This window comes from Polyodon spathula, chromosome 1, assembly GCF_017654505.1.
Source record: "Polyodon spathula isolate WHYD16114869_AA chromosome 1, ASM1765450v1, whole genome shotgun sequence".
Classification (NCBI taxonomy): Eukaryota; Metazoa; Chordata; class Actinopteri; order Acipenseriformes; family Polyodontidae; genus Polyodon; species Polyodon spathula.
The window spans coordinates 80,094,208-80,115,223 of NC_054534.1; the positions used below are offsets into that span (position 1 = coordinate 80,094,208).

At 38.3% G+C, this 21,016-nt stretch overlaps 1 protein-coding gene across 6 annotated transcripts in view; it reads right to left on the reverse strand.

Annotated features, from left to right (window-relative positions):
• LOC121322913 (glutamate receptor 2) overlaps nt 1-16,297 on the reverse strand; it is a 63,245-nt gene extending 46,948 nt beyond the window's left edge. For 2 of the 6 annotated variants that reach the window (XM_041263521.1, XM_041263541.1), the window contains exons 1-2: nt 15,926-16,297; nt 15,496-15,636 (exon numbers count right to left, since the gene is read on the reverse strand). In XM_041263521.1, the coding sequence (XP_041119455.1) occupies nt 15,496-15,636; nt 15,926-16,010 (226 nt within the window). In that variant the 5' untranslated portion in view covers nt 16,011-16,297. The remainder of the gene's footprint in view (nt 1-15,495; nt 15,637-15,925) is intronic. The other 4 variants (XM_041263559.1, XM_041263550.1, XM_041263512.1 and 1 more) reach the window with 2 other exon arrangements.
• Between the last annotated feature and the right edge of the window lie 4,719 nt (nt 16,298-21,016).

Here is a 21,016-nt window from a genome sequence, read left to right on the forward strand (position 1 = left end):
ACCAAAGTGAAGGAACAGATTATGATTCTCCATCCCCTTTTATGCTGTCACACATGACCCCTTGGTAAGTGAGTTCAATCGCCTCTCCAATGTGTGGCTGCCACGTTGTTTCCCTTCCGAGTCAATGCTTTCTTGCAACAGAGTCTCGCCTCCTTCCAGGCAGGTCGACTTTCCTTAAACCCTGGGAAAGAACTGTCAGACCAGCCCGTCCAAAGAACCCTGTTCTCCCTGATTAGCACCCTCACAGGTCCGAAGGGAGATTTACAACCAAGAATCATTTTACTTCTGTCAAACACCCACTTTCAACTGAAAGCATGAAGACATGTTCAGGAATTACACGGAAACAAAACACAATAACTGGTTTACAGCCTAGAAAAAAAAACGGGGACACATTGTAAATCCAATAAACTTGACTTATAGTTGTATCAGAACATTTTTTGCAAGATTTATAAATATCAAGAAGCAAGTGGATATAAGAATATACTATTTCATGAACTTAAAGTATCGTTACATTTTATTTTCCTTATTATAGTACTGATAATAATGGAATAAATAACAATTTTATTTATACATTTTTATTTTGAGTAAATAAGTGAGAGAAGTGTCCATTGTTGCTTATGAGGACCCTGAGAATAAATGTGTCATTGCAATCAATCAGGGGAAACAACTTCTTAATTTGCCCAAACATCAATAAAACGTTCAGGAAGTATCAAGGTCCCTTGTTTTTATACACGTATCTCCAAGCAGAATACGTAATACAAAAATATTTAACTTATATATATATGCTTAAAGTCTGTATGTTGGGGGTACTTTAGAATGTTTCCCAGTGTTCTGAAAAAAAAACACTCCAATTCAAAGATGCTACTGTAAAAAATACATTTTAGTGATTTTTATAGGAAGAGAGATAACTACAGTAAAAAAAAAAGGAAGCATCCCACTGAAAAATTCTTGCTCCTAAAGGGTAAACACACAAAGTGAAACTTTGTCTACCAACAGTCATTCCAAGATAGGAGTCATATTACGATGAACAAAACAGATATTTAAACTTAAAATATATTAAAAAATACTTGTAGAATGTCATAAATTGCTTTATGTATTGCGATACATATCATATCACGAACTTTGTGCATCATCTCACCCCTACCTGTCATGGACCTGTGTCTCATGATTTACCATACATATACAGTCAAACCTTTATTAAGAGACCACACAAGGGACAGTCTAATAGTGGCCTCTTAACACAAGTGGTCTCATAAGAGGGCACATAACTTATGAATTTTCTTTTGTCTCTGACATGCTTCTCTGTAATTATGCATGTCTTACATTGTAAAAACCAAAAGATGTATGAACGAAAGGAGGCATGTAATTTAATAACATTCATTTAGATAATGCATTTACAAAACAAATTATTTTGTGAAAGTAATAAATGCTTGCCTGTCTCAGGTCAAACAAAATGTTTTAAATCCTCTGCAAATTTCAATGCCTGTGTCTGCCCTTCAGGTACGTGTTGATTCATTGCATCCTGAAACCCATGCCAGAATAAGTAGAAGATATTTTTCGATTACCGCGCACATTGTTTTTATACTCTTATAAGTATGGCTTGAATGTTTTGGTGTTTATTTTCCTTTTAACAGTTTGCCTTTAAGTTTTAAGCCACTACATCCTAATTATGAGAACATTCTGTTAAATTAGCAGGAATGAAGAGCACAACACGAAACGGACACATTGGAAGCTACCTAGTTACCAGGCAAGTGTGAGAACAAAATGTAAGTTAAAGTATTATATGGGGGAAGTGATTAATATATTTGTTTGCTCTTGTGGTCGAATAATGAAGAAGGTGAAACAGAATCAGCAAGTCAATCAGGACATCAAGGTAAAAAGAAGCGACTTTGTAGAGTAATTAACAGCTTTTTTCTAAGTTTAAAAAAGATATCGAATCGACTCAAAACACAGTCACGTGAACAAAAATAAAAACCTAAAACTTCAAGCCCTAGTTCTTCCTGTTTCAAAATGCTGTATCTGCGTCTTTCTAGTGCTGAATTTTTTAGCAGTTTTTTCTTTCACTTACTGTCTTTACAAGTTTAATACCTTTAATTCTGTCATCTAGGGAGGTCCTTTTGTTTCTCCACGTTTTCTTTCTTCCTTTACAAGAGAGTGCTGTTGTTTTATTGATTATGGATATAAGACTGCAAAAATGGTTACAGCATTCCTTTGAAGTTAGGACGTACCATTTAAAAAACATATTTTTCTTATAACAGTAGCCCCATGTAAGGGTGCTTAATACAGGTTTGAGTCCATTGCTGGGTAAGAGAATTGTGGTCGCTGTTTGTGTTAGACAGAAGGTCGCTTAATATAGTTAAATAAAAGCACAAATATCATTGTGAGGAATTTAAAGTGGTCACTGAGACCAGGTAGTTGTTAAATAAAGGTAGTCGCATGAGCAGGTTTGACTGTACACTTAGCCTCATGTTGCCCTGCATGCAGTTCCCCACCCCCCACCAAACAAACTGAAGCACATCAAACAGTCGATGCCACACTAGAAAAGGGGGGAGTTTCCATGTGTGGTTTTTTACATGTGAAGTGCCGATGCGCGTGCAAGTTTAGGAGAACAGTTCAGGTTTGTGGCCGAAGATAACAGCCACGGAGAACGATAGGGTAAATCTCATTTACCCGTGTGCATGATGTAACATACAGGAAATCCACGCCCATTTTCACATGGAAACCCGTATTTCACGTGAAACCCGCATTTCACAGTGTCTGGAACAGATCTATAACCCTACGTCTCCGCCAGTGTTCAGCCATGGTGATCTGCAACAGTTTGTTCGGACAGTTTCACTATATGCCTCTGAGTTAATTATTTTCATTTTTCTTTAATTAATCAGTCATGTGATAAATTAGTTAAAATATTATTCATTACTGACGATATGTCACCCCACCAATGGACATTTGAAAAACAATTTGGGCAGGAGCAGTAAAACATATTATTAAACAACCAGGCACGAGGCATTTATTTATTTATTTTTATACAAAAGTATCGCAAAGCACTGTACAGTACATAGCAGAAAAAAAGAGCAAACTACAATACATTTGTATTTACAAATCACAGCTTTATTACATGAGCTCAACACTGTGCTTTACAGTTTCACTCAAATAAGATGTCACCTGACAACCAAGGATGTCCAGGTGAGATTCTCTGGTGTACCTGTTCTCTGTGCATGGAAACCACATTTTCCCAAACTGTCTGCAAAAACAGCATAAGAACTCTACTCATGGCTCATCTGCATATTGACCTCCTTCTTTCCCCTCCATTTGCATGGCGTTAGGTGAAAAGAGGGTCTTCTCGAGTAAAATAAACTGAGCCAATGGAAACACGAAATGTATAGGGTCATTTTTCATTTGGCTTGAGCACAATATCTCGAGGGAAAATTAGAACACACATGGAAACTCCCCCAGTGATCATGGCAGTGAAATTCATAAAAGTACAGTGTGATGATCGTGCCATTATTATGCATCCATCTCCTACTAGACCTGCATAAACAGTGCCCAGGTATACAGATCTCCCAACACATTATATATATATATATATATATATATATATATATATATATATATATATATATATATATATATATATATATATATAAAACACACATACAGTTGTATATAACAGCTGCAGGGTGTGTCCTTTTTTTCCCTAGGCTATAGGCAGCTGTCTTTTGTTGTTGTAGCTCAGCTTTGTGGCTACCGAAGGTATTATTTACTTCAGTGGTTTATTTTTTTGTAACGTAAAATATTGTTCGGATGCATGTTACTGTTCTCTATTGCGTTGCTGTTCTTGTAAGATTGTTGTTTAAAATTGTCAAGTTAAAAAAAAGGACCTCAGGTGTCTTCCTGATATAAATGGAAGTTAATTACTTGTGTTCAGAAATTATGTTAAAATTATTAACAATCTATAGTTTGCAATAAAACATTTACAAAATTACAGCTAGGCTATCCAAATTTGCCTAGTTGTATTTTTTTTTTTTTTGCATAGACACGCTAGCAAACTGGCCACACACTCATAAAAGAGAGAGAGAGAACAAAGTGACAGACCCAATCATCCGTGACAGCAGGCAGCTCAGTACGCATGCTGCTGAACATACACACACACACACACACACACACACACACACACACTTAACACGCTCCCAATATTCTCCTTAATAACAAACATCTGCAGGCTGTTCTTAAAGACTATCCAATTAAATGAAAGGAAAGCATTCCTGCATGTGCGACTGTTCTTCAAATTTATTTATATAAATATATATATATATAAACACAGTATGCACCTCAAATAGATGGAAAATTGAGTGCATCAGTCTTCTTTTTCTCACTGTCTTAAAGACTATCCACACACACAGAGGTACACTGATAGGGGCAGTGGCTGCTGCTGACGTTGACTGTAACAGCAGAGGTGGGGACAGCTCAGTCCCTTTCACGTTCATTGTTCCTCATTCAAACATATTTTTGCAATTTGTGTGTATTTTTGCGAATGCAGATGCAGATGCCCATAAAGAGTGTGAAACAAATAAATGTATGTCTCACGGATGCGGATTGAATGCGGATACAATTTTTTGTATCCACACAGGGCTCTCAGATAGACGCATGCTAAGTCGTGCTCTAACTACTGCATCATCAGTTTATTCATGGACTGTCAATCTCTTCGTTTACATATAGGGGGGATTTGTTTCTGACCTTTTCTGATTCAGCGAAAGTTTACCCTTGAGCACATGGAGACTTGCCACAATAATTGATTTTCCCCAATCAAGTAATTAATTATAGAAGGAGGATGGTAAATTCCTACTATCAAGAGAATTGTGACATTGTAGATCTCACAGACTTATGTATAATGGTGTTACCATTTTGAACAAAGCATAACGCTTCCTTGGTATTTGTCCAAAGAAATGGGGTTTGCAGTTCAGGATAAAAGGGGTAAACCTTTGCAACAAACTGCCATTGGTTTGCAAATTAACTACACATTAATTCAAATGTCTGTGAGCTTGTGTTCTGTCTGAATATGGCTTTACATCTTAGCTGAATGCTTATACAAAAAAAGTTGAGACGTAACATTAAGATACTAAGATTTTTATGGTTCCTGTTATGCTCCGGGATATAGCTATGAATCTAATCTATTCTTAAGTAAAGACCCTTTCCATCAAACACAAACACAATGTCCATTTTCTGCAAACACCTCTAAAGATCACTAACATTATTTAGTAGACCAATTTTAAAATTAAATGAAATACATGAAACAGATAAACAAATTTAATGCACTGGAAATACATATTTCATAGAGTGCTAATGATGCACTTTCGTGGCAACATGGTTGTCAGCATTATTAGAAATTGATTTATGATGTTTGCTAAAATATAATCTGGGTAGAACATGTCTCAGTATTAATCACTGACAATTACAGAATGGGTAGGCATTAAAATGATCAGAAGTCTTGCATCCATCCAATATTTTGTCATAATTCATTATGGCCAGTAGTTTTATATTTATTGTGCAATATTACCAGTAATTATTAAAGATAATAATTTTGTGTTGTTTTACTTTATTGCCCCAAACAAACTGCAATCCTAATCCTAACCCAATACATACCAGTGGCTATTGTACTTATTTAGCACAAAATGGTAGTTTTAATATTTTGGAAAAGTAGTGCTAACTTTTTCAATTGCATGTCATCAATTCTTATATAATGATTCCTCCAATATAATAATAAATTACACTGTAAACACAGCCACATAGCATCTAAATCAAATAGATATATAATAAAAAGGCCTATGATGGTACCTGATTCAATATTTGTTTAGCAAGAAAGAAACCCTGAGTAAAATGCAATCTATATTAAAGATGTGTTAATTGGATTTAAATATACATTGAGCCACAATCACTCCTTTTATTGCATGAACCTAAATGGTAATTCAGTTGGTCCCTAGGTCATCCGCATGCAGCCAAAACTACTTTCTAAGACGTGTGGCAACATACAATTAAAAATCTACTGCATATCAGTGGTCCTCAAAGATGTGCAGCCATAATGCAGATTTATGAAATGGCACAATAGCACATATTGAGAGCACATAGTAGATTCCAGTACTGCTACATCAATACATACATTTCAAGATTATTGCACATATTTTCCCCTATAAATAAATCGCAGGCAAATTTTCCCCTCTATAGTAAATGTATTACATGGGCAATTTGACCACTGTGGAAAATCGGGCCCTATATCAGCGGTACTCGAGAGCACAACACTTCGGACAAGCAAAGCTTTGGGAACCACTTCTGTATATGTTTTTCTTGGCAGCTCACATGTGGGAGAAAATGCAGCACTGTTGTCAGCCCACAGAATGGAACATTATCAATAATTATCATCTCAATTGTATAAGACAGTAGATACTGTACCTTCTAGCAGTATATTATTATTAATGATGCAGAAGTTTGTGATTAATGATTTGAATGGGTGATTAAGTACATACTTTTAGTAACTGAAAATCAAACTGTAATACACATCTCATCATGCTGTACCTACCACCATGTTCTAATATGGCTAGGCTGAAAATACAGTATATAGCCCATGTTATGCAATAGATTTGGAATTAAACAATCATACTGTCAGCAGCCTAGAATGTTTCCAGAACATTTGATGGTGGTCATCTGGAAGTAACTGTTCCCCCATTGGAATATCTTTGGTGCCAGGGACCTCTAGAAAGGGGCTTAAATCACCCACCCACCTGGGACTATGAATAAGGCCTAACTTGCCTGCCAAGACTTCAATAAATTAACATAGTCAATTTCATGTCCATTTCGGTGATCAGGCTGTTTAATTTCAGAATTTACCTTCCTTTCGTAATTGCCCCTGCCATTTGCCACACAGTTTCGTTTCCAATGTGGGAAGGAGCAACAGTACTTTATCTCCTGGTCGAAAGGGTCGAATCCGTGCATTTTTATTGTACTGCTGCTCTTGCCGGTTCTGAACCGATTTTAAATTGTCCTGTGCCAATCAATCAACCAAATTTAGGCGATCGCTAAGTAGGAACACATGCTTCACTACATTTGTGGACAAGCCTTTGTGCTCCTCCTACCCCTCTCTCACCAGATCGAGGATGCCATACAAGAATTCGAAGTGGGAGTGCCCTGTCGAACTCTACGGCACCTCTCTCACAGCAAAAAGGAGGTAGGGGAGAAGCATCGCCCAATATTTTTGCTCCTGAATTACAAAAAAGTCTCAGCATCTGCTTCAAAGTCTGATTGAAACGTTCCACCAAACTATCTGTCAACAGATGATAAACAGAGGTGCGGATGGGACGGATTTTTTGTATTTTGTATACTTGCTGTAATCTTTCAGACAAGAAGTTTGTTTCATGATCAGTCAATAGCTCTTTGGGAATCCCTACTCTGGCTATAATCTGCACTAGTTCTTTGGCTATCGCAGAAGCACTTTAGATCTCAATGGACTGCTTCCGGGTATAGCATTTCATAATTTACCACCACTAATATATGCATATACCCAGAATCAGAAGGTAGCAAAGGGCCTATAATGTCCATTGCAATGCGTTCAAAGGGAGTGGAAATAATGGGCAGTGGGACTAAAGGGGTCGGGCGAACTCGATCAGACGCTACTCGCTGGCAGTCTGGGTATGTAGCTACATACATATACATACTACCAGGTTACGTTTAATCAGTCCTACCAACAAATATACATTTAGTACGGGGTATGTCACCGTGTCTCCATGGATACAGGAGACAACCACCTTGCTTTGTGGCTGCCATGATACACCGTCCAAGAGAGCCGTTCGAATTAAGGTCTGCTCACACCCTGTGTCCACTAACTAGTCGGTTTTCACTTTCCCTATAACCACATCAACAATACAAGGCCCCTCCCGACCATTTCCCCATCGCTTACCCGCTTCTGACACTACATAACACCCCACTGCCGATGGGCATGACCTGTCGAGGTGTCCTGGCTGTTGGCACTTGAAACAAATAGGAGGGGCAGAGGGAGCTGAAGTTAAGTATATGTCCTGTTGCTGTTAAGGCAACGGAACGGGCAGCAAATCTACCACAGCTGGGGGCCAACCATGGCCTCCATGAGGGGGAGGCAAGGTTGCCCATCGGGGTTCACGGTCTAGGAGGTCTCGGTCCTGTCACCGGTGGAAGTACCGTAGCGGAGGGAGTCACTCCTCTGTTGTTTCGTATGGCAGGAGAGGTCAGTAGGCTGGTCTTGGAGGAGATCAGGAAGTCCTCGAAGTCCTCTGCCAGTTTGACCGCTTCTTCCAGGGTGACTGGGTTGTGGCACAGTATCCACACTTGTGTTTCAGCACTTACCACATAGCAAAACTGCTCGATGACCGTTGCCTCGCCCATCTGTAGCCATGTCTTCTGGGTGGAGGTGAGCCAGTGTACCATGTGGTAGCACAAACGTTGGGCAACCACCCGGAGGCGGGTATCCTGTGGCCTCTGGTACTACCTGAAGTGCACTCAGTGTGTTTCCCCCGTGATGTTCAATCTGTGGAGAATGGACAGCTTTTCTAGGTTGTACTGGGTGCCTTCGGCATCCGTCATGGCTTGGTAGGCTGCCTGGGATTCTCCGATCAGGCAGGGTCTTAAATGACTTGACCAGAACTCCCGAGGCCATAACACATTGGTAGCCAGCCACTCAAATGCAACCAGGTATGCTTCCGAGTCATCTTCCCTGTCATTTTCTGTGCCCTCACCTTCGGGGGCATCATCATGGGTCCTGTCAGTGCGCCTGGTTGTAGCGTGTTCCCCACTCTTTCGATCAGCGCTGTATACCTCTCCTGTCTCCTTCTCTCCTATGTCTCCCATCTTTCATCCAGCGCTTCCAGCAGAGCAGACAATGTTGCACAATCCATCCCATTACTAACACCACATGTGACCAATTGGGTTGCAGTGCGCAGGTGTAGAGGTTATGCTGTGCACAAGTAATAACAAAGTAGTGATTTTATGGTCCAAACAATGTTTTATTTGGGGATGGTTTGTAATCCAGGTCATTTGTTACCACAAATAATATTCCCAGGCAATAAACGGCAATGTGCAAGTAATGTGTATTGCACTGTTTAAACTACGGGTTACATTCCTGAAATCATATACACAGTATTAAACACACACAAGGCACACACATGATCACAAGTCCACAGTGAGTGCTAATGTGCAAGTGATGAATATACAGTGGGAGGCAGATTGTGGTAGCCCGATATCATGGTACAGATGCGGAACGACGTCGCAAACATACTGCTGCTTAAAACCACCTTTTTTCTACAAGAATATAAAAAAAGATCACTAAACTAGCCAACTGCCAGACGGTACAAGGGTGCAAAATAAATATAAAATGTGTCTCTTTAGTGTGACATCAACTAGCAGGCTAATCTATACGGTGAAAGTAATAGATGCGTTTTAATACCTCTGTAAATTAAATTGTAAGAGTTTTTTTTTTTTTTTTTAAGGAGTAAACAGCATGGTCTAGTGTTTTGCTGCAAACACCATTCAGAAACTTTCTGAGAAAGAGACAGCTGCAGTTTTGGTCAATTCCCTGTGATTTGTGTGCAGACGTGCTATTTTATCATGTTCATATTATTATATTACTGTATTACTACAATAACAATAGTCGTAGTAATATACACTGTACAGTAGTTTTTTTTTTTTTTTTTTTTAAAGAAGAAACACAATTTATAAAATGTATTTATTTCCATTCTTATAATTAACACCAGTCACGGAGCGTACAGAAACAGCAAACACCTGCCTTTAATTCACTGCCTGTTCACTCAGATAAGGCATAGAACAAATGACAGGATACATTTAGGTTCTTTTACTCAGAAAACAGCAGGAACAAAATCACCCAAATACATTTTAAAAGACATGTGCTTATTGTAAAACCCTAAAGTAGCCACACATTGCTTACAAGATACTTGTTTCAGACAATGGATGCGCCCATGCAGATGATTCTGCGCAGATTCTAAACCAATTAAGCCAATGGGTCCACATGTAGGTAATGAGATTTTGAATGGTTAAACAAGGTTCATATTAATGAGGTCATGTATTAAAGTGCAACAGTACTGCTACCCAGCAATAGAGGGAATATGCATTTTTAAGGACAGTAAAACTGTCATAATACAAAAAAACTAAATATCGTAGTCTATAAAAAATCCACACACACACACACACACACACACACACACACACACACACACACACACACACACACATACAATGTCAGTACAGGGGAGGGAACACAGAGATAGAGACAGAGAGAGAGAAACCTGCATCACAGTATAGCCTATTCTGTTTCACGTCCTAAATTCCTGTTGGCTACCGCCAGGCTAAAGACACTCAGCTCACATTCATTATTCAACACTGGCATATCAGCCCAATACTCAGAATGGGACGCTCCATTTACCGGTCCGTTTCACTCCCTCTTACTCGTCGTTCCACGCTCCAAACGCTGCGTTCCCACTCCTGCACAGAGAAACCCCACGTGGAGCTTTTTAAGAAGAAGGATTTGACTAATGCCTGCCATTTTCTTTAGAAACTATCACTGATTTCCCTTGTGACACTGCAAGATTTTTCTATTTTAATCTTCTGATAGGTTATAGGCTATATTGCCCGTCCGCTTTAAATTGGCACATTCTTGAAATCAGCTCTGTGATTCCTATTTATTTGTGGTATAGTTTGTGTTGAATATTACTGTTTAATACAATATAGGCAGGCCTATATATATATTTTTTCTTTAAATTAAGGACAATGTTTTGTGCTGTTCCAGCTTGCGGCATAAACCAATTTCGGTAGCTTTTCTTTTTAATGTAGACTACAGACTCTGCACCCTCCATGTATTTTTTCTACATGTTTATGTTTTTATTATTTTGTGTAAAAGAAAATGTTCTTAAAAAAAAAAAATCTAGTTTTGTTTATTTAAGAGATTGTGAAGATAGCTGTTTCTTCATCAACATGTTGTTTTCTTTTGATATTTCGCTGTTGTGGGTGCGCCAGTAATCACCAAAAATAACTATTCTCACTGGGGGAAGGGAATTTAAGTGATTCGCATGCTGTTGAATGGTTGGAGGTGAATAAACGCTTACTCAATGTGTTGTGGGGAGGGGTGTTCAGAAATGTGTTCTACGTTATGTTGGGGTGTATAAGGATTATTTTATAAACTGAATAAATGCACATAAAGAACGTACTGTAAATACAATGTTTATTTGAACAAATTGCATACAAAAACGAACGCTTTTACACAATAATAAAAACCAGTGTTTAACAGCATCACTTCATGATGTCTGATCTTCTAGGCATTCGGAGCTGTTCGTTTATTCAATCCTTTACGAGTTTGTTGTGCTGTGGTTCTACTCTGAACCGCCTGCGCAAGTATCCCCATAGAATGTGCTTCAGGTTCACAGGCAGCCCTTTTTTTGCCTCTGGAACCATCATAATTGACATTGTTTGCACACTCATGTTACTGTTCAGTTGTAATGAGTTCCCTGAACAACAGCAGCATATCTTTCCACTGTTCCTCGGCTCAAGACATGGATTTCCACTTCCTTTTCCAGGCTAATGCTGTTGATTACAATGTCTGACAGAACACTGGCACTGCATAGTACTCGATCTCCAGTGGTTCATTCTCATACTGACTCTGCGTGCATTCAAGGAGTTCTCTCGCAACTTTGGTAATAGATCCGACTGTTAATGCAGATGTGCAATTTGCCGCTTCAGACTGTTAATGCTTCTCTGCTGTTTTTCGTTCTGCAGCACAAGCTTTTTCAGAATAGAGTTCTTTGCTGGGTGAGCAGGTACAATTGATTGCGGCAAAGGGAGCTTGAAAGGGAATTTAATGTTTAAAATTTACTTATTTTGGAGTTGAAGTAGCCCCATACAACCTGAGCAATACATTTAGCCTACATATTTATTGTTTATAGTATCTTTAAAAATATGCTACTGTACAGTTTAATTATTTTGAGCTATTGCCTTACACAAGAATTAGAATTTAGCTAGAAGTTAGCTTTGCCCTTTTGATATTCGTTAGTTTTAGACCTTGACCCTGCTATTAATCTACAGTCAAAGCAGTTTCTAACTAGGTATTGTCCTCTAGCAGTTATAAAGGCACTTAACAAGCCTCAATGCAGTGACAGCATACTGTAAAACGCACAAAATTGCGTTATCAGGGGAAACCTTGACATGGTTTGTGCTGGCTTTAAGTGACAGCTCTGGATTGTGTTAGCTGGCTAATAAATAACAAACAGTACAATTAGACTTGACAAAACAAACAAACACTAACACTCGCGGTTATTTTATTTTTGTCCTTCAGCGTTTCTCTTAACTATAAACAAGGGAACAGATCACCTAGCCACGTCCACTTTTGTACCGTCAGTCACGCCCCCTTGGTTAGTGAGTGCAACCGTTTCTCCTCCAATCAGCAGTTACCACATCGCTTTCCCTCTGGAGCGATGACTTGGTGTACTGTAGCTCCGCCCCCTTTCTAGATGGTCAAATTCCATCTAACCCTTGGAATAAATCTTCTGACAGTCCAGTCCGGGGCATTCTGTTCCCTTTACACAGCAACCTCACAGGTCGGGAGGGAGATTTTAACCAAGATTCATTCTTTCTCTGTAACTATTTATTTCAGGAATAAACAAAACAATGTTTAACTTCAACTGCTATTTGGCATCCTTTGTTTTGTAGTTAATTTACTGGGGTAAAGTAAGTCCTACACTACTTATTCTTTACTCCTGGGATATTTTGCTGTTTTAATGCATTACATATTGTAAGGTCTTGCTGTAAAATAAAGGTGTGCACACACACAGGGCCATGGCCACGCCCCCTGCTCTTGCTGCTATGCTGTCTCTGCCTACGTTCAGAGCAATATAAAGACTTTTATTACTTTTTGAAAAACAAACGAATATTCAAACGAATATTTAAATTATGAGCGAATATCCAAACATGAAAATCCTGTGCTCTTACCAGCACTAATGGATACAGCTATAAGTTTTAATAAACATGGCAGTTACTGGGCTTGTGTATTAACATGTGTATTAACTCACGCGGCTCTGGCATTGGAAAAAAGCACGCAATATATCTAAACATGGCAAGCCTAGTTTACGAGCAAAAGTAATTTTCGCCAAAAACAAACAAACAAAAAAAACAAAATTGTTTAAATGTATTGCTTTACATATACTCATAATGTTTTCTAACCGTGGGTGTACTGCACACGTCATACAAAAGCGTGCTTGTAAAATATTTATATGACAGCAGTTTACCTGTCTTTTTAATCAGACTGACAGAAATATATGTATTACTGTCTTTTTTAAAGCCATTTTTCTTCCTTGATTCATGATTTTAAGAAAAAAAAAAACATTCAGTACATGTTTTAATAAATTGTACTCTCAGCATGGACCATACAGTATAATGCTAATTGCTTTACAATCTAAACCTAAATCTATTTATGATATGCATGGAATAGGAAAATAGATCACCTTGTAAGGCTATGAATTGAGTGCAATTAGAAAAACTTTGTTTTATTGACTATTTATAAAGATTTCAGTATTATTTTACGTCACAGTTTTGATCAATGATGGTGAAATAAATAGACATAATAATCTACTCAATTACTAGTTAGAATTTTTTTTTTTCTGGTAGTCGCTAAAGCCATTGGGAAGCTAATCGGCCTGCCTATATAAGCTTGCAAAAAAAGGGAGCAGATGCAAAGACTGTGCATGGCTCATTTGAGCTAATGAGTGGCAGAGTAACATGTTTTTGTGCTTCGAACAATCCTTAACAGTGACTGGGATGACTGGAAATATTAAAATAGGTCAAATATGCACATGCAGATCACAACCTGGAACCTAGCTCCTAAATCATTCTACACTATCCAGCTTAATTATAGAGTGTATATAAGTAGATATGCCAACAAAAAAACTGAATTTCAGATAAAATACAATACATTTCTGATAAACAACTGCATAGCCTAATTACAATAAAAATGACACAGTAGATGACAGCACTTATATAGCGTTTGGAATACCAATCCATTCATGACCATATCGGGATAAAACTGTCCCAAGCTCATGTACAAATAAATAACAAGTCAGTTTAAAATTGACAGTATTTGGCTGCAGCTATCACAACACAGCTGTTCGGTAATACTGTACAATAACACGATCAGAGAGCTTTTTGCATGAATCAGCATCCCCTTGTCACAATGCTATGGTGCAGTGAAGCCTGCAGAGCTGCAATACTTGATTAAAAATGGAAATGACCTACCACTGGGGTAGATGAAAGCACAGAAGAAATATCCCGTTCATTTGATGGAATGTCTATGGACCACTGTGGTTCGCTATTTGTTGTGGCCAGTATCACTTTTAATTAATTACACGTGCCAAGAACAAATGTAAATTTGACAATGCTTTTTTTTTTTTTTTTTTTAACAAAAGATGGCAAAACACAACACAATATTACATTTGTTCTTAAACATTCAAACTGCGTACAATAAGACACGAATTGATGGAGTAAGAAATGACTTACATGCACGTGCAATACCGATGCTAATATGAATCATCACATTTAATAATTGCTAAAATATGTAAAAACATTTTTTTAAAAAGTCAGATTTTTCATCTTACTTTAAGGATGTATATGACTGTTTCAGTAAGGCATTATTTGTGCAGACAATAGTAGACCCCCCCCCCCCCCCCCGTTATGATAAATAAATAGACACACTACTCATGCTCTGGGTCATTCGATGTTATTTACATTTCCCAAATCCATAGATGTACAGGCATCAACCTAATAGGTAAAATTATCATTTTATTTCAGAAATCACCAATGTTATGTTAATTTAATGCACCTTACATAGCCATTTTGTTTTGTTTTGTTTTTTTTATCGGGAGTAGCCTATATCACCATGGTAATCTTTAAATTGAAACAGTTGTACGACTGTATTTAATAAATAATCTACTGACATAACATTACCTGCATGGAGGATTATTTTAACTGTAGTTTTTAGGGGTGTATAAAATACATTCATGTTTATTTAGGAAACGTTGGCCCCTTACCCTATTGGGAGGCTACAGCTGTAAAACGACATATTCACCGGTACATATAGTCTTGAAAAATGTGACACGGAAAATAACATCATTAAAAATGTTGCATGCCATATTGCAACGTTTTTCATAATTAGGCTGAAATCCAATGTTGCTAGTCTCCCATAAGTGTGTGTGTGTGTGTGTGTGTGTGTATATTAAAATTCAAAGGCTGATTGCCCATTAAACTGCAATGTACTGAATTAAGTCATACCTGTGTGTCACATATAATTCGTTTGATTTGCAAACCACACAGATGGGTATACTGGCCATTTTTAAAACAGTAATGAAAAAGATGGAAAATGAGGCAAATGATGCAAACGATTCGACGGTGTAGTCTCAGGTAAAATGAATACGTATTACTCACAACAATTGGTGACAGCAAAGCTGTTTGCTACTTCCAGATTGTCAATATGGGGCGTCAATCTAAACTCAGTAGTGGCGAATTGAACCATTCCTATTCGAAATGCACTGTATTCCTGATCTGCACCCCTTGGAAATAACCCCCCTGTAAAAGAGAAAACAAAATCAAATATGAACTGTGGTGTTACATGATATTATTATTATTATTATTATTATTATTATTATTATTATTATTATTATTATTATAATAAGATAATTACATGTACCTTGTAGTAAATTGTGAATTAACCATCACACAAAAATACCTGTTTTGCCAGTATCTAACAAACACCTCTAGATTTAACGATGCACAATTAAAGAATACTCGTATATCCTAAAGCTACTTGCTCTGAATGTTAATTTAATTCGGTTTATCAGCTGAAGAGGCTACCTACCAATTTGTACACTGGAAGAGCCACCAAACGCCAGTCCCCAAAAAACAGGAACAAGGAAGACAGATAAATGGATTATCTTCTGCATTTCCAAAGGAAATATAACCACATCCAACGTATAATAATCCTTTTTTATTTATTTATGTTTTTCGGCAGAGCTGTAGCTATTAGATCCTATGCATGTTGAAGTCGTAATATATAAGGCGATAACCCCGAGATTTTTATTTCTGCAGATGATATCTTTCTGAGGTCCTCGTTCCAGTTCCAGCAGTGAGAGAATGATATAATGCAGATTTTTTTTTTTTTTTTTCTCTTGGCGCTGCTGCCCCACTGTATCAGTACCTTCACTCGCACAAGAGCACTGCACTCCCTCTCACTGTTCACTGGAGCTCTCCTTTCAGCAACACGGGAGGAATGTTAATGAGGACGTAAAGAAACGAACACAGCCGAGTAAAACATATTTATTTCAGTTACATGTGTGTGGCATTTACCATTTGTACATTTTATGCCTTCGTCTGGCTACTGTTGCCATCTGTTCTATTGCTTATAATTGATTATCCCAACACTCGAATAGCATAGTAATAATAATAATAATAAATTATTATATATATAGATATATATATAATATATATATATTATATTCATATAATATATATATATATATATATATATATATATATTATATATACGTGTGTGTGTGTGTGTGTGAGTCATATTTTGTGGTTTATTGTGCAAACAATTTTATTATGTCTGTCCAAATAGAAGCAAATATTAAACACATATGAAAAAAACATGTTTCCTATGTACAGTATATTGTGCATAGAATTATCTGAAACAAAAACACATTGGAAATGTGAAAAAAATCAGCAAGTTATCAAAAGTGCCCAGCCATTTAAAGCAGAGATATCAAAAACACAAGCCAAGTTTCAAGAAACCATTGGGGCAACCTTGCCCAGCACAAAGCAAATAGGCACAACTGTAAAACCAATGAGGACCAAGTTTGCCCCAATTGTTTCCTCTAATTTGTATCAAAAACACAAGATAAGTTTGAAGAAACAAGTGGGGCAACTTTGGCCAACACCAAGCAAATAGGCACAACTGTGAAAGCGATGGGGGCCAAGGTTGCCCCAGTTGTTTCTACTAACTTGGCTTGTGTTTTTGATGCAAGTTCGATCCACTTTTATTGTGCCTGAAAAACACAAGTAAATGTTTACATGTAGATGGGGTCTGCGTTGGCTTGACTGTGATTTATGTTTGGTTACAACAACAAGCTGTTTGTGCGGGGCCGAGGGTCTGAGTGATTGACCGTCTATGTAAATGTACCCCTGTGATTGTGAGCCATTAGGGCTCGGAAGGATCACTATTTAGGAGTTGCCTGTGTGCAGCTCGGGTCATATTGTGGTTTTCATGTAGCTCTGTGGGAGTGTTTCCTGGAGCTGTCTATCTGAGCTAAACCGTTTAATAAGAGAGCGCCCATTTGCCTGCTGTCCTAACACTTCAATAAAGATATCAGATTTCAATGCTTTAAACTGCATCCTGTGCAGTCTCCATTTCTTCCTGTTGCAGACCAGATATGCCACTGCTACAATATATAACAGTTGTTAAGTGACTGTAATGTTACTTGAATGCATTGATTGCTAGACTACTATTTTTAGTAATCGGATAATGGTGTTAAATGACAGTAAGTACCAGGTGCATTTAATAGATCTAATGAGTCCTGCTTTCAATAAGCTCTGATGAAACAGCATGTTTTTACCTTGTTTTAATAAATAACGTATGAGTAATTGAGAGACACATTTGGGATTTAAACTTTTATTCAGCAGGAGTTGCCGTCTATTCTCTTCAGCGGTGGCAACATCTAAGAAGTGTTTCCAGGGGCTCCCTAGTGGCGCATTGAGTAAAGGCGTGCCGCGTGGAGTGCAGGATGCGCCCTATAGCCTGGAGATCACACGTCATTGTCGACTGTGACCTGGGGTTCCTAGAGGGTGGTGCACAACTGGCTGAGCGCTGCCCGGGTAGGAAGGGATTAGGCTGCTAAGTGAATCCACAGTTCGCCGCGCACCAATGACCCTTGTGGCTGATAAGGTGTCTGCGGGACTTCAGTGGAGCCATTCAGATCTGTGTTGTCCTCCGGCACTATAGGTCTGGTGGCTTCACTGTGGATCCGAAGTGGGAAAAATGACAGATTGGCAGGAACATGTTGCAGAGGACGCATGTTTCAGCCTCCGTTTCTTGCTTCACTGGGCGGGGGGTTGCAGCTGTGAACTGGGATAAAAACAATAATTGGGCATTTCAAACTGGGGAGAAAACCGGGGTCAAAACCATTGGTGACAACTAAATAAATAAAAAATAAATAAGTGTTTCCTATGTATATGCATGTTAAAGTTATGTGTGCAAAAGTATGTATGTTCAATGAAAGTGTCATTCATATCAACTACATTTTTTCACATAAAAAATGTATTTGTTACACATAAATAAAATACATTACATTTTATTTTAAGTTTGCAATATAAACCCTGTGTGGGAATCGAACCCAGCTTCTAATGCAGACGCCGTAGCTTTCAAGTTAATCTGAAGTTTGTACTTCCATTTTACAACATTTACAAGTAGTAAAGCAAAAAAGTTACAGTTTTTAACAAGTAACAATGAACAACATTTTGTAAATAATGATTATGTATTATCCAGATTGTATTGTATTGAAAGCTCTGTCCCAGGACATTGCTCCTTGCCTGGGGCAGTGTTTTCCAGTCAGTGTGGGCTTGGTGGATGACATCTGTGCGGATAATAGTTATAGAAGAGCCTGTATCAATAAGATCCATGCACGGTACGCCTTCAATCTTGCCAGGGGTATATAGGAAGGTTTGTTGTCCTGTGTGCCCCACAGCAGCAGACTGTTAAAATGGCATCTTGGGGATCAGTAAATGATGTCTGCACCTTCCTCTCTATGCGGACCAGCTCTCATTTCCCAGAGGCTGGCAAGCAGCAGTCTTGGGTTCCAGCTGGTGGCAGTCAGCCATAATATGCCCTGGAGTCCCACAGATCCAGCAGATTATCTCTGTGTCCCGTGCCCTCTCGTGTTCAGTGGTCCGGTCCAGGAATTTGACTGGCTGGCAGGACAGCGTATTGCAGGGTGGTTGAGAAACACTGCTTCAATGGCAGTGGCACGGTCAATTGCCTCGTCCAGTGTTTGCCTGCATGTATGGAGGAGCAAAACTTTTTGGGAGAGAGAGAGCTAATAAAAAGAGTGGTTTTAACCACTACTAAAACCAACCCTGGTGTCCTGCCTTTTCAGCACTGTCGCTATATTGTCATCAGAAGTAGAGGCGGGGCAGGTACCCCGGCATGGGAAGAGTGTAGAAATTCAAAACTAGACTCGTCCATAGAATTGGCCCAGTATTGATGTTGAAGCTTTGGATGAAACTAGACTCACCTAAATTAATGGCATGGGCAAACCAGATTCTCCCAGTATCGATTTTGAAGCATTGGACGAAACGAGACTCGCCTGAGCTAGTCCCAGAATTCAATGAAATCTGTTCAACAGCCAGTTTTTGCCCAGTCATCTTTTTCAAGTTCTGGGCCAATCTAGATTCGCCCGATTGGATGTGGGTGAGGCTGAAAAAAGTGGTAACTTCAGGATTCGCCTAGAAGCCCTTGGTGAAACTAGTTTGGCTCGGGCAAAACTAGACTTGCTAGACCACCGAGTTTCACCTTTAACATATATATATATATATATATATATATATATATATATATATATATATATATATATACATATCACACACACATTGCTACATTTGGAGCCATTTGTAACTACTTCTCCAATTGTGATGCTATGTGAGTAAATGCAACATTACCTTGAAGTCATGAGTACTTTCAATAAATGCTGTACATACTTTAATGTTAATTTATGGTGTATGCATTAACTACAACCTTACATTTGAATAAGGTACAAAAACTTGATCTTACAATAAAACCAATAATTATTCTTATTTGCTTTATTGACCACAAACCATATGGATGTGAAGCAACTAAAAACAGCAACATAACTTTATCCCAATGTTGCAGATAGAACATACTTAAAAGGCTTGCATGCACACACAATATAAAGCACCCCAACTCTCTCCAAGCACGGAATATTGTATTTATCATAGATTTACCTTACAAAAATAAAATTGACAGATAGGTACATTGGTATGTTAGGTTGAGGGGGACTAAGAAGGCGCAGAGAAATTGAGAATCCAAAATCAAGAATCCAGTCACTTATTCCAGTCACAAGCACGCACTGCAAGGGAGTGGAATCAGCCGTAGTTTTTTTTTTTTTTGTGTACTGAATAAAAACAGACTTTTGTCAGGTTCCCCCAATTAAGGTTTCTCACTGCCTTCATACCATTTCTACTAACACTGTGTCACCCTTCTATACACATTTGATCTTTCACATTCACAGTCCTACATAGGTGTTGCTTACTCACTCAATTTATGCACTGAAAGTTCAGTCCTATTTGTTGGCATATTCCCCATGCAGTTGGAAGTCTGCATTTCATGGTTCTCTCCCCTGGTTAGCAAGTCCTGTACTTTTATAGGACAATTCTAATCAGGCACCCAATTCTTAAGGGGGAAACGCCCTCTTGCACGGCTCTTAAAAGGACAACGCACCTCTACAGTTCCTAACATATTGATCACATGTTTCTGGCGATTCCCAGGCAGGCTGCAAGCTGTCCCGTCATTTCACTATTCACTATTTCAAATTGCTGTATTATATTATCAATGTGTTCTCCAAGTTCAGCTATGCTGTGCCAACCAAAGACTAGAGAGCTGCAATGTCAGAGATGGTTGTAGATTTTTTTCATGACTACTGAACTGTTCATTTTAGTTACAAATAATAGCTTTGTGACAACCCATTCATTCAATAATCAGTGCCAGTATGTGTAATATAGGATCTGTGATTTAGGATTTCATGATTTTGCTTATGGTCAGCTGTATTGAAACATTCCTCGATGGTTTCTTTTCCTTTATTGTGGTACCTTGTCAAGACTGTCAGAGGTATACCAACAGAAATATTTTCACCACCGTTTCTATACACTGTAATACAAACTC